The sequence below is a fragment of the Oncorhynchus mykiss genome, chromosome 6 (genome assembly GCF_013265735.2).
Source record: "Oncorhynchus mykiss isolate Arlee chromosome 6, USDA_OmykA_1.1, whole genome shotgun sequence".
NCBI classification, from domain to species: domain Eukaryota; kingdom Metazoa; phylum Chordata; class Actinopteri; order Salmoniformes; family Salmonidae; genus Oncorhynchus; species Oncorhynchus mykiss.
The window spans coordinates 99,498,549-99,513,713 of NC_048570.1; the positions used below are offsets into that span (position 1 = coordinate 99,498,549).

The 15,165-nt window shown below is 46.4% G+C and overlaps 1 protein-coding gene across 4 annotated transcripts in view; it reads right to left on the reverse strand.

Annotated features, from left to right (window-relative positions):
• LOC118965010 (zinc finger protein 710-like) overlaps positions 1 to 15,165 on the reverse strand; it is a 46,844-nt gene that overhangs the window by 18,777 nt on the left and 12,902 nt on the right. Inside the window, exon 1 of one of the 4 annotated variants that reach the window (XM_036981709.1) lies at positions 2,561 to 2,690. The exons of the other annotated variants lie outside the window; for them this stretch is intronic. Within the exon in view, the coding sequence (XP_036837604.1) occupies positions 2,561 to 2,605 (45 nt within the window). The 5' untranslated portion in view covers positions 2,606 to 2,690. Of the gene's footprint in view, positions 1 to 2,560; positions 2,691 to 15,165 lie in introns of those variants that run through there. 4 annotated transcript variants of the gene reach the window in all.

The following is a 15,165-nucleotide window of genomic DNA, read 5'->3' on the forward strand; positions in this document are numbered from 1 at the left end:
CCATCATCAATAATATCACCCATCAGCCCCTGGTCAACCATCATCAATAATATCACCCATCAGCCCCTGGTCAACCATAATCAATACCAATAACAGCAACTCAACTGAGGTAGCCTATCGGTTAAGAGCCAGCAACTGAAAGGTCGGTTCGAATCCCAGAGGCAACTAGGTAAAGAATCTGTCGACGTGCCCTTGAGCAATGCACTTCACTCTAATTGCTCCTGTAATTCATTGTGGATAAGAGCGTCTGCTAAATGACTAAACTGTAAAATGACAGAGGCGGATTAGGAATCTTGATAGAGGAGTCAACTATCTAACGTTGGTCAACTGAGTTGAACTCGGGATAACAGGTGACATGAGAGGCTCACCTTTTAGTCAGCCAATTTCTATGGCAAAGAAACCTTCAGAACTACCCTGCTCCGGGGCACACTGTCTCAGGGCTGTCATTTATGCTGAATGAAGTGTTGGAGCTGTGTGTTGAGGACCAACCAAATCAAATCCCCATTCACAATCCTTTACTTTAGATTCATCTAGATTCTATACCGATCCATAATATAATCTGAACATGTAGCTAACTGAATGAATCCACACAGCTGCAAAACACACACAGTAAGAAGACTACAGCTACACTTTCATGGTAACAAACTGTTGTTCTTACATGATAATATGATATGGTGACAGATCTGGTCTGAGAACAGTTAGAGAGAGAGAGAGAGAGAGCGAGAGGACAGAGAGAACAGACACAGAGAGAGAGAGAGCGAGAGAGAGAGGACAGAGAGAACAGACACAAAGAGAGAGCGAGAGAGAGAGGACAGAGAGAACAGACACAGAGAGAGAGAGAGAGAGAGGACAGAGAGAACAGACACAGAGAGAGAGAGCGAGAGAGAGAGAGGACAGAGAGAACAGACACAAAGAGAGAGCGAGAGAGAGAGGACAGAGAGAACAGACACAGAGAGAGAGAGAGAGAGAGAGAGAGGAAAATGAAAGCAGGTGATGGAGGAGAGGGGGAGGGGAGAAAGAGGATGAATGAAAAGGGGGGAGAAAGAGAGGGGGAGGGAGAAAAAGAGAGAGTGGGAAAAAGAGGGAGAAAGAGAGAGAGGGAGAAAGAGAGAGAGAAAGAGAGAGAGAAAGAGAGAGAGAAAGAGAAAGAGAAAGAGAAAGAGAGAGAAAGAGAGAGAAAGAGAGAGAAAAAGAGGGAGAAAGAGAGAGAGAGAAAGAGAGAGAGAGAGAAAGAGAGAGAGAAGGAGAAAGAGAGAGAGAAGGAGAAAGAGAAAGAGAGAAAGAGAGAGAGAAGGAGAAAGAGAAAGAGAGAAAGAGAGAGAGAAGGAGAAAGAGAGAGAGAAGGAGAAAGAGAGAGAAGGAGAAAGAGAGAAGGAGAAAGAGAGGGAGGGATAAAGAGAGAGAAGGAAAGAGGGAGAGAAAAAGAAGGAAAGAGGGAGGGGGAAAGGAGGAAAGAGGGAGGGGGAAAGAAGGAAAGAGGGAGGGAGAAAGAAGGAAAGAGGGAGGGAGAAAGAAGGGGGAGGGAGAAAGAGAAGGAAAGAAAGGAGAAAGAATGAAAGGGAGGGGAGGGAGGGAGAAAGAGAGAAGGAAAGGGGGGACGGAGAAAGAGAGAGAAGGAAAGGGAGGGGGAGGGAGAGAGAGAATGAAAAGAGAGACACTGGAGAGAAAAGAGGAAGGGAGGGCAGAGAATGAGAGTGAGAGGGTGAAAGAGGCGGGAGGGGGAGAGGGAGGCAGTGAGCAAACAAAAAAGAGAGGAAAGGGAGGGGAGAGAAAAGGGAGGGGGAGAGGGAGTGAGCAAGCAAGAGGGAGAGAAAGAAATGACTAAATGAAAGGCAGACAAAATGAAAGATTAAATCGTGTAGAGAGGGAGAGAGAGACAGAGAGAGCACGAGAGATGACAAAATGAAAGATTAGATCATGAAGAGAGAGAGAGAGATGACAAAATGAAAGATTAGATCATGAAGAAAGAGACAGAGAGAGAGAGCGAGAGACAGAGCGACAGAGAGAGCGACAGAGAGAGAGAGAGACAGAGACAGAGAGAGAGAGCGACAGAGAGAGAGAGAGCGACAGAGCGACAGAGAGACAGAGAGAGAGAGAGACAGAGAGACAGAGAGACAGAGAGAGAGAGAGAGAGAGACAGAGAGAGAGAGAGACAGAGAGAGAGACAGAGACAGAGACAGAGAGAGAGAGCGAGAGACAGAGAGAGAGCGAGAGACAGAGAGAGAGAGCGAGACAGAGAGAGAAAGCGAGAGACAGAGAGAGAGAGCGAGAGACAGAGAGAGAGAGCGAGAGACAGAGAGAGAGAGAGAGAGATGACAAAATGAAAGATTAGATCATGAAGAAAGAGAGCGAGTTGAAAGAGCTTTAAACAGACATTTGAGGCTGTTGGGACGAAATATGGAGAAAGGTTTCACCTAAAAGGAGGGAGAACATTTTAAACAACAAATATCACATTTTCTCAAACTGTGAATGTTCCAACTAATCACCACTAAACCAAACTACTGAACACACCAAAGGTAAATGTTAACCTTAATCCTGTGGTTACCAGCCCAGAACTCACCACATTCTTCCTGTTGTGATGTTTCAGGTGCTTCAAGGACCTCATTCTCCAGACAGAGAGACAGAGTGTCTCAGAGACAGAAGAGAGGAAGTGTTCTGCTCCTATTTATACTCAGGAAGGAGGCGGGCCTTCTGGCTCCTCCCCCTACCAGAGTGTGTGTGTGTCTCTCTCTCTCTCTCTCTCTCTCTCTCTCTCCACACAAGTACAAAACATTATGAGCGCCAGCTCTTTCCATGACAGACTGACCAGGTGAAAACTATGATCCCTTATCGATGTCACTTGTTAAATCAAACTTTGTCACATGCGCCGAATACAACAACTGTAGACCTGCTTACTTACAAGCCCTTAACCAACAGGTGTAGACCTCACAGTGAAATGCTGACTTACAAGCCCTTAACCAACAGTGCAGTTCAAGAAAGAGTTAAGAAAATATTTACCAAATAAACTAAAGTAAAAAATGTGAAAAAATAACACAAAATAACAATAACGAGGCCAAGTCAGTGTGCGGGGGTCATTTGTACATGTACCCACTGTAGCGCCTTACGGTCAGATGCCGAGCAGTTGCCATACCAGGCGGGGATGCAACAGGTCAGGATGCTCTCGATCTATCCACTTCAATCAGTTTAGATGAAGGGGAAGAGACAGGCTAAAGAAGGATGTTTAAGCCTTAAGACAATTGAAACATGGATCGTGTATGTGTGCCAAACAGAGGATGAACGGGCAAGACAAAGTGCCTTTGAACGGTTATGGTAGTAGGTTTGAGTCAAGAACTGCAACGCTGCTGGGTCTTTCACACTCAACAGTTTCCCCATGTGGATCAAGAATGGTCCCCCACCGGCCTCACAACCGTGTAACCACGGCAGCCCAGGACGTCCACATTGGGCTTCTTCACCTGTGGGATGGTCTGAGACCAGCCACCGAGGCAGCTGATGAAACTGAGTTTACACAACCAAAGAATTTATACACAAACTGTTAGAAACCATCTCAGGGAAGCTCATCTGCTCGTCGTCCTCACCAGGGTCTTGACATGACTGCAGTTTGGCGTAGTAACCGATTACAGTGGGTAAAATGCTCACCTTCGATGACCACTGGCACGCTGGAGAAGTGTGCCCTTCACAGATGAATCTCGGTTTCAACTGTACCGGGCAGATGGTATGGGCAGGCATAAGCTACGGACAACGAACACAATTCCATTTTATCGATGGCAAGTTGAATGCACAGAGATACCGTGATGAGATCCTAACGCCCATTGTCGTGCCATAATGCACGGTCCCATGTCGCAAGGGTCTGTACACAATTCCTGGAAGCTGAAAATGTCCCAGTTCTTCCATGGCCTGCATACTCTCCAGACATGTCACCCATTGAGCATGTTTGGGAATGAAGAGGAGTGGCACAACATTCCACAGGCCCCAATCAACAGCCTGATCAACTCTATGTGAAGGAGATGTGTCGCGCTGCACGAGGCAAACGGTGGTCACACCAGATACTGACAGGTTTTCTGATCCACACCCCTATCTGTTTTAAACAGTTATCTTTGACCAACAGATGCATATCTGTATTCCCAGTCCTGTGAAATCCATAGACTAGGACCTAATGCATTTATTACACTGATTTCCTTATGAACTGTAACTCAGTAGAATATTTGCAATTCTGGCATGTTGTGTTTATATTTTTGTTCAGTATAGTTTCCTCAGATGCTCTTCTGTTATGAAACCAACCAGGTTGATAGTTACACTAGAAGAATACTGACTGAATCAAATAATCATGAATTTTGGGCTCCCGAGTGGTGCAGCTGTCTAAGACACTACAGTCCCTGGTTTGAATCCAGGTGGGATCACATCCGGCTGTGATTGGGAGTCCCATATGGCGGTGCACAATTGGCCAAGCATCTCCGGGGTAGGCCGTCATTGTAAATAATAATTTATTCTTAACTGACTTGCCTGGTTAACACTACACCACTACTGGGGGAAACTGGGCTCAACACTGTCCCCTGGTCAACACTACACTAGTACTGGGGGAAACTGGGCTCAACACTGTCCCCTGGTCAACACTACACTAGTACTGGGGGAACTGGGATCAACACTGTCCCCTGGTCCCCTGGTCAACACTAGACTAGTACTGGGGGAAAATGGGATCAACACTGTCCCCTGGTCAACACTACACTAGTACTGGGGGAAACTGGGATCAACACTGTCCCCTGGTCTGTCCCCTGGTCAACACTACACTAGTACTGGGGGAAACTGGGCTCAACACTGTCCCCTGGTCAACACTACACTAGTACTGGGGGAAACTGGGTTCAACACTGTCCCCTGGTCAACACTACACTAGTACTGGGGGAACTGGGATCAACACTGTCCCCTGGTCTGTCCCCTGGTCAACACTACACTAGTACTGGGGGAAACTGGGCTCAACACTGTCCCCTGGTCAACACTACACTAGTACTGGGGGAAACTGGGTTCAACACTGTCCCCTGGTCAACACTACACTAGTACTGGGGGAAACTGGGCTCAACACTGTCCCCTGGTCAACACTACACTTGTACTGGGGGAAACTGGGCTCAACACTGTCCCCTGGTCAACACTACACTAGTACTGGGGGAAACTGGGCTCAACACTGTCCCCTGGTCAACACTACACTAGTACTGGGGGAAACTGGGTTCAACACTGTCCCCTGGTCAACACTACACTAGTACTGGGGGAAACTGGGCTCAACACTGTCCCCTGGTCAACACTACACTAGTACTGGGAGAAACTGGGTTCAACACTGTCCCCTGGTCAACACTACACTAGTACTGGGGGAAACTGGGCTCAACACTGTCCCCTGGTCAACACTACACTAGTACTGGGGGAAACTGGGCTCAACACTGTCCCCTGGTCAACACTACACTAGTACTGGGGGAAACTGGGCTCAACACTGTCCCCTGGTCAACACTACACTTGTACTGGGGGAACTGGGATCAACACTGTCCCCTGGTCAACACTACACTAGTACTGGGGGAAACTGGGTTCAACACTGTCCCCTGGTCAACACTACACTAGTACTGGGGGAAACTGGGCTCAACACTGTCCCCTGGTCTGGTGTTGTAATAGACAGTATGTGAGACACCATGATTCTAATGAGTAATGGTTAGACAACAACACACTGGGACACTTCTAGAGATAACTAACACTAGCTTTAAGTAGATCAGATTCACAGAGGTTTGTTTAAAGCATATTTCTGAATCAAATATCAGTCAGTAAAGTTGGTATAATACATGGTCTGGAAGAGGGGGAACAACATGATGGAGAGAATATGAAGGAGAGAGGGAGAAAACAGATGGAGAGAACATGGTGGAAAGAGGGAAGAGGGAGGATACGCTTTCAGAGGAGAGGACAAAATGGGGGCGTAATGGAGGAAGCACAGGGAGAGAGGGAGAGAGAGTGAGCAGAGAGAAAGAGAGCAGAGAGAGAGCTAGAACAGATGATTGCATGGAATGAAAGAGGGATTGAGGGGGGAGGGAAGGGAGGAGATAAAGAGAACAGGGGAGGGAGGGAGTGAAATGGTGGAGTGAGGGAGAAGGAAAATAAGAGGCAGCAGCAGTGGGGGAAGGGAGAATAGTAGAGAGAGAAAGAGAGAAAGAGAGAGGAGATGGGGGCAGGGAGCAATGTGAGAGAGAAAGAGAACGGGAGGGGCAGGGTGCAACGTGAGAGGGAGGGAGAGAGAGAGAGAGAGAGAGAGAGAGAGAGAGAGAGAGAGAGAGAGAGAGAGAGAGAGAGAGAGAGAGAGAGAAAGAGAACGGGAGGGGCAGGGTGCAACGTGAGAGGGAGGGAGGGAATGCAGAGAGAGGGAGGGAGGGAGGGAGGGGGAGAGAGAGAGAGAGAGAGAAAGAGAGAGAGGGAGAGCGCAATGGAGCGAAGGAGGGAGGGAGTAGGAAGGGAGTGAGTGAGTGAGATGGAAACCGAGAGCAAAAGAGAGAGAAACCAAGAGCGAGAGAGGCAGAGACAGAGAGAGTGGGGAAGAATGAGAGACGGACAGAGCAAAGAGGAACAGAAAGAGAGAGAGGGGGAAGGGAAAGAGAGAAACAAGACCGAGAGAGAGAGGCAGAGACAGAGAGTGGGGGAGAATGAGAGAAGGACAGAGGAACAGAAAGAGAGAGAGGGGGAAGGGAAAGAGAGAGAGAAACATATAGAGAGAGGAGAGATAAAGTCTTGCTCCATGATGTGTTGTTACACAAACATGGCGACCACAAAACCGTTTAATACACAGACAGCTTGAGAATATTAGTTCGATCAGTGAATTCAAGAACACAGGTTCATGGAGCTATACTCCCTGTATCTTCATACCCATGGGAGCCGAAACGTCCGAACCACGTTAGCCTATGGTCATCTAGCAAGGCAAAGACCCTGTAGCCTAGCCAGGCATAGACCCTGTACCCTAGCCAGGCACAGACCCTGTACCCTAGCCAGGCACAGACCCTGTACCCTAGCCAGGCACAGACCCTAGCCAGGCACAGACCCTAGCCAGGCACAGACCCTGTACCCTAGCCAGGCATAGACCCTGTACCCTAGCCAGGCATAGACCTGTACCCTAGCCAGGCATAGACCCTGTACCCTAGCCAGGCACAGACCCTGTACCCTAGCCAGGCACAGACCCTAGCCAGGCACAGACCCTGTACCCTAGCCAGGCATAGACCCTGTACCCTAGCCAGGCACAGACCCTAGCCAGGCACAGACCGTAGCCAGGCAAAGACCCTGTACCCTAGCCAGGCACAGACCCTAGCCAGGCACAGACCCTAGCCAGGCACAGACCCTAGCCAGGCACAGACCCTGTACCCTAGCCAGGCACAGACCCTGTACCCTAGCCAGGCACAGACCCTGTACCCTAGCCAGGCACAGACCCTGTACCCTAGCCAGGAATAAATAAATAAATAATAATAAAATAATAAACATTCACCTGCTGTAAGGTAGGAGGTAGACTACCAGGTTAAACATTCACCTGCTGTAAGGTAGGAGGTAGACTACCAGGTTAAACATTCAACACACCTGCTGTAAGGTAGGAGGTAGTCTACCAGGTTAAACATTCACCTGCTGTAAGGTAGGAGGTAGTCTACCAGGTTAAACATTCACCTGCTGTAAGGTAGGAGGTAGTCTACCAGGTTAAACATTCACCTGCTGTAAGGTAGGAGGTAGACTACCAGGTTAAACATTCACCTGCTGTAAGGTAGGAGGTAGTCTACCAGGTTAAACATTCACCTGCTGTAAGGTAGGAGGTAGTCTACCAGGTTAAACATTCACCTGCTGTAAGGTAGGAGGTAGTCTACCAGGTTAAACATTCACCTGCTGTAAGGTAGGAGGTAGTCTACCAGGTTAAACATTCACCTGCTGTAAGGTAGGAGGTAGTCTACCAGGTTAAACATTCACCTGCTGTAAGGTAGGAGGTAGACTACCAGGTTAAACATTCACCTGCTGTAAGGTAGGAGGTAGTCTACCAGGTTAAACATTCACCTGCTGTAAGGTAGGAGGTAGACTACCAGGTTAAACATTCACCTGCTGTAAGGTAGGAGGTAGTCTACCAGGTTAAACATTCACCTGCTGTAAGGTAGGAGGTAGACTACCAGGTTAAACATTCACCTGCTGTAAGGTAGGAGGTAGACTACCAGGTTAAACATTCAACACACCTGCTGTAAGGTAGGAGGTAGTCTACCAGGTTAAACATTCACCTGCTGTAAGGTAGGAGGTAGTCTACCAGGTTAAACATTCACCTGCTGTAAGGTAGGAGGTAGTCTAAAAGGTTAAACATTCACCTGCTGTAAGGTAGGAGGTAGACTACCAGGTTAAACATTCAACACACCTGCTGTAAGGTAGGAGGTAGTCTACCAGGTTAAACATTCACCTGCTGTAAGGTAGGAGATAGTCTACCAGGTTAAACATTCACCTGCTGTAAGGTAGGAGGTAGACTACCAGGTTAAACATTCAACACACCTGCTGTAAGGTAGGAGGTAGTCTACCAGGTTAAACATTCACCTGCTGTAAGGTAGGAGGTAGTCTACCAGGTTAAACATTCACCTGCTGTAAGGTAGGAGGTAGTCTACCAGGTTAAACATTCACCTGCTGTAAGGTAGGAGGTAGACTACCAGGTTAAACATTCAACACACCTGCTGTAAGGTAGGAGGTAGTCTACCAGGTTAAACATTCACCTGCTGTAAGGTAGGAGGTAGTCTACCAGGTTAAACATTCACCTGCTGTAAGGTAGGAGATAGTCTACCAGGTTAAACATTCACCTGCTGTAAGGTAGGAGGTAGTCTACCAGGTTAAACATTCACCTGCTGTAAGGTAGGATGTAGTCTACCAGGTTAAACATTCACCTGCTGTAAGGTAGGAGGCAGTCTACCAGGTTAAACATTCAACACACTTGCTGTAATGTAGGAGGTAGTCTACCAGGTTAAACATTCACCTGCTGTAAGGTAGGAGGTAGTCTCCCATGTTAAACATTCAACACACCTGCTGTAAGGTAGGAGGTAGTCTACCAGGTTAAACATTCACCTGCTGTAAGGTAGGAGGTAGACTACCAGGTTAAACATTCAACACACCTGCTGTAAGGTAGGAGGTAGTCTACCAGGTTAAACATTCACCTGCTGTAAGGTAGGAGGTAGTCTACCAGGTTAAACATTCACCTGCTGTAAGGCAGGAGGTAGTCTACCAGGTTAAACATTCACCTGCTGTAAGGTAGGAGGTAGTCTACCAGGTTAAACATTCACCTGCTGTAAGGTAGGAGATAGTCTACCAGGTTAAACATTCACCTGCTGTAAGGTAGGAGGTAGACTACCAGGTTAAACATTCAACACACCTGCTGTAAGGTAGGAGGGAGTCTACCAGGTTAAACATTCACCTGCTGTAAGGTAGGAGGTAGTCTCCCAGGTTAAACATTCAACACACTTGCTGTAAGGTAGGAGGTAGTCTACCAGGTTAAACATTCACCTGCTGTAAGGTAGGAGGTAGTCTACCAGGTTAAACATTCAACACACCTGCTGTAAGGTAGGAGGTAGTCTACCAGGTTAAACATTCACCTGCTGTAAGGTAGGAGGTAGTCTACCAGGTTAAACATTCACCTGCTGTAAAGTAGGAGGTAGTCTACCAGGTTAAACATTCACCTGCTGTAAGGTAGGAGGTAGTCTACCAGGTTAAACATTCACCTGCTGTAAGGTAGGAGGTAGTCTACCAGGTTAAACATTCACCTGCTGTAAGGTAGGAGGTAGACTACCAGGTTAAACATTCAACACACCTGCTGTAAGGTAGGAGGTAGTCTACCAGGTTAAACATTCACCTGCTGTAAGGTAGGAGGTAGTCTACCAGGTTAAACATTCACCTGCTGTAAGGTAGGAGATAGTCTACCAGGTTAAACATTCACCTGCTGTAAGGTAGGAGGTAGTCTACCAGGTTAAACATTCACCTGCTGTAAGGTAGGATGTAGTCTACCAGGTTAAACATTCACCTGCTGTAAGGTAGGAGGCAGTCTACCAGGTTAAACATTCAACACACTTGCTGTAATGTAGGAGGTAGTCTACCAGGTTAAACATTCACCTGCTGTAAGGTAGGAGGTAGTCTCCCATGTTAAACATTCAACACACCTGCTGTAAGGTAGGAGGTAGTCTACCAGGTTAAACATTCACCTGCTGTAAGGTAGGAGGTAGACTACCAGGTTAAACATTCACCTGCTGTAAGGTAGGATGTAGTCTACCAGGTTAAACATTCACCTGCTGTAAGGTAGGAGGCAGTCTACCAGGTTAAACATTCAACACACTTGCTGTAAGGTAGGAGGTAGTCTCCCAGGTTAAACATTCAACACACCTGCTGTAAGGTAGGAGGTAGTCTACCAGGTTAAACATTCACCTGCTGTAAGGTAGGAGGTAGTCTACCAGGTTAAACATTCACCTGCTGTAAGGTAGGATGTAGTCTACCAGGTTAAACATTCACCTGCTGTAAGGTAGGAGGTAGTCTACCAGGTTAAACATTCACCTGCTGTAAGGTAGGATGTAGTCTACCAGGTTAAACATTCACCTGCTGTAAGGTAGGAGGTAGTCTACCAGGTTAAACATTCAACACACCTGCTGTAAGGTAGGATGTAGTCTACCAGGTTAAACATTCACCTGCTGTAAGGTAGGAGGTAGTCTCCCAGGTTAAACATTCAACACACCTGCTGTAAGGTAGGAGGTAGTCTACCAGGTTAAACATTCACCTGCTGTAAGGTAGGAGGTAGTCTACCAGGTTAAACATTCACCTGCTGTAAGGTAGGATGTAGTCTACCAGGTTAAACATTCACCTGCTGTAAGGTAGGAGGTAGACTACCAGGTTAAACATTCACCTGCTGTAAGGTAGCAGGTAGTCTACCAGGTTAAACATTCAACACACCTGCTGTAAGGTAGGAGGTAGTCTACCAGGTTAAACAATCAACACACCTGCTGTAAAGTAGGAGGTAGTCTCCCAGGTTAAACATTCACCTGCTTGCTGTAAGGTAGGAGGTAGTCTACCAGGTTAAACATTCAACATAGTTTTACTGGACCATTAAAATGTGTCCTATGTACTGGTTCCATAGACTACAGTTCTACTGCACCTTCCTCCTCTCACCAATGGGCCCAGCAAGTTCTAATGATGACAGTGAAACATAATAGGTTATAGACAGTAGAGATCGAATAGGTTATAGACAGTAGAGATCTAATAGATTATAGACAGTGGAGATCTAATAAGTTATTGACAGAAATATAATACAGTAGATTACATACAGTAGAGATCTAATAGATTGTAGACAGTAGAAATCTAATAGGTTATAGACAGTAGAGATCTAATAGGTTTTAGACAGAGATCTAATAGGTTATAGACAGAGATCTAATAGGTTATAGACAGTAGATATATAATAGAGTATAGACAGTAGATATCTAATAGGTTAGACAGTAGAGATCTAATAGGTTATAGATAGTGGAGATCAAATAGGTTATAGACAGTAGAGATCTAATAAATTATGGACAGTAGAGATCTAATAGAGTTTAGAGAGTAGAGATCTAATAGGTTATAGACAGTAGAGATCTAATAGGTTATAGATAGTATAGATCTAATAGATTATAGACAGTAGAGATCTAATATATTGTAGACAGTAGAGATGTATAGACAGTAGAGATCTAATAGATTATGGACAGTAGAGATCTAATATGTTATAGATAGTAGAGATCTAATAGGTTATAGACAGTATAGATCTAATAGATTATGGACAGTAGAGATCTAATCCCTTATACTACCCACCACTGCGACCTGTATGCTCTAGTCGGCTGGCCCTCGCTACATATTCGGCGCCAGACCCACTGGCTCCAGGTCATCTATAAATCTATGCTAGGTAAAGCTCCGCCTTATCTCAGCTCACTGGTCACGATAACAACACCCACCCGTAGCATGTGCTCCAGCAGGTATATCTCACTGGTCATCCCCAAAGCCAACACCTCAATTTTCATTTTTATGATTAGAGTGATGATAACAACTGTTGAGTTCATTAATTAAGAGAGAGGCAGTGGGCTGAACACAAGACTACAACAAGACGACAGTACACTAGGCCCTCGCAAGAATCCCAAAATAATTTTGTTCTTGCACTTTCCACTTTACTATCAAAACTGGTTGATGGTGGACTACAGGAAACGGAGTACCAAGCACGCCCCCATTCACATCGACAGGGCTGTAGTGGAGCGGGTTGAGAGCTTTAGGCTCCTCGGTGTCCACATCACTAAGGACCTATAGTGCCTTCAGAAAGTATTCACACCTCTTGACTTTTTCCACATTTTGACCAGGGACGTTTTCCAATGCCTCGTAAAGAAGGGCACCTATTGGTAGATGGATATTGAACATTGAATATCCCTTTGCACATGGTGAAGTTATTAATTACAATTTGGATGGCGTATCATTATACCCAGTCACTACAAAGATACAGATGTCCTTCCTAACTCAGTTGTCAGAGAGAAAGGAAACTGTTCAGGGATTTCACAAAGCCAACTGTAACTTTAGAACAGTTACAGAGTTGAGTGAAAATGGTGTAACAGCATCTCTTCAATATCAGGAGGTTGGCCCCCTAAGACCGCCTACAGATGCACCATTGAGAGCATCCTGTCAGTCTATCACAGCCTGGTAGGTTTGGGTGATAATCTTTATATCACACCTTCATACCGACCGTGTGCCATCCAGGGACATTCGGTAATACCAGCACTGAACACCAGGGCTGCTATTTTGGAACCCCACTGAGCCTCTGTAATCCGTAGGTTAGCAATACTAACAAGTACATGTGAAATCCCATTCAGAATGCTACAGTAACTCCATTCTAACCAGCGCATTGCCAACATTTTATAGAGTCTCTGACCTAAACCATGCTGACCCTAACCCTAACCCTAACCCTAAACCATGCTGACCCTAACCCTGACCCTAACCCTAAACCATGCTGACCCTAACCCTAACCCTAAACCATGCTGACCCTAACCCTAAACCATGCTGACCCTAACCCTAACCCTAAACCATACTGACCCTAACCCTAACCCTAACCCTAAACCATACTGACCCTAACCCTAACCCTAAACCATACTGACCCTAACCCTAACCCTAACCCTAAACCATACTGACCCTAACCCTAACCCTAACCCTAAACCATACTGACCCTAACCCTAACCCTAACCCTAAACCACACTGACCCTAACCCTAACCCTAACCCTAAACCATACTGACCCTAACCCTAACCCTAACCCTAAACCATACTGACCCTAACCCTAACCCTAACCCTAAACCATACTGACCCTAACCCTAACCCTAAACCATACTGACCCTAACCCTAAACCATACTGACCCTAACCCTAACCCTAAACCATACTGACCCTAACCCTAACCCTAAACCATACTGACCCTAACCCTAACCCTAAACCATACTGACCCTAACCCTAACCCTAACCCTAAACCATACTGACCCTAACCCTAACCCTAACCCTAAACCATACTGACCCTAACCCTAACCCTAAACCATACTGACCCTAACCCTAACCCTAAACCATACTGACCCTAACCCTAACCCTAAACCATACTGACCCTAACCCTAACCCTAACCCTAAACCATACTGACCCTAACCCTAACCCTAAACCATACTGACCCTAACCCTAACCCTAACCCTAAACCATACTGACCCTAACCCTAACCCTAAACCATACTGACCCTAACCCTAACCCTAAACCATACTGACCCTAACCCTAACCCTAAACCATACTGACCCTAACCCTAACCCTAAACCATACTGACCCTAACCCTAACCCTAAACCATACTGACCCTAACCCTAACCCTAACCCTAAACCATACTGACCCTAACCCTAACCCTAACCCTAAACCATACTGACCCTAACCCTAAACCATACTGACCCTAACCCTAACCCTAAACCATACTGACCCTAACCCTAACCCTAAACCATACTGACCCTAACCCTAACCCTAAACCATACTGACCCTAACCCTAACCCTAACCCTAAACCATACTGACCCTAACCCTAACCCTAAACCATACTGACCCTAACCCTAAACCATACTGACCCTAACCCTAACCCTAAACCATACTGACCCTAACCCTAACCCTAAACCATACTGACCCTAACCCTAACCCTAAACCATACTGACCCTAACCCTAACCCTAACCCTAAACCATACTGACCCTAACCCTAACCCTAACCCTAAACCATACTGACCCTAACCCTAACCCTAACCCTAAACCATGCTAACCCTAACCCTAAACCATACTGACCCTAACCCTAAACCATGCTAACCCTAACCCTAAACCATACTGACCCTAACCCTAAACCATGCTGACCCTAACCCTAACCCTAAACCATGCTGACCCTAACCCTAAACCATGCTAACCCTAACCCTAAACCATACTGACCCTAACCCTAAACCATGCTGACCCTAACCCTAAACCATGCTGACCCTAACCCTAAACCATACTGACCCTAACCCTAAACCATACTGACCCTAACCCTAACCCTAACCCTAAACCATGCTAACCCTAACCCTAAACCATACTGACCCTAACCCTAAACCATGCTGACCCTAACCCTAAACCATGCTGACCCTAACCCTAAACCATACTGACCCTAACCCTAAACCATGCTAACCCTAACCCTAAACCATGCTAACCCTAACCCTAAACCATGCTAACCCTAACCCTAAACCATGCTAACCCTAACCCTAAACCATGCTGACCCTAACCCTAAACCATACTGACCCTAACCCTAAACCATACTGACCCTAACCCTAACCCTAAACCATACTGACCCTAACCCTAAACCATACTGACCCTAACCCTAACCCTAACCCTAAACCATGCTAACCCTAACCCTAAACCATACTGACCCTAACCCTAACCCTAACCCTAAACCATGCTGACCCTAACCCTAACCCTAACCCTAAACCATGCTGACCCTAACCCTAACCCTAAACCATACTGACCCTAACCCTAAACCATACTGACCCTAACCCTAACCCTAACCCTAAACCATGCTAACCCTAACCCTAAACCATACTGACCCTAACCCTAAACCATGCTGACCCTAACCCTAAACCA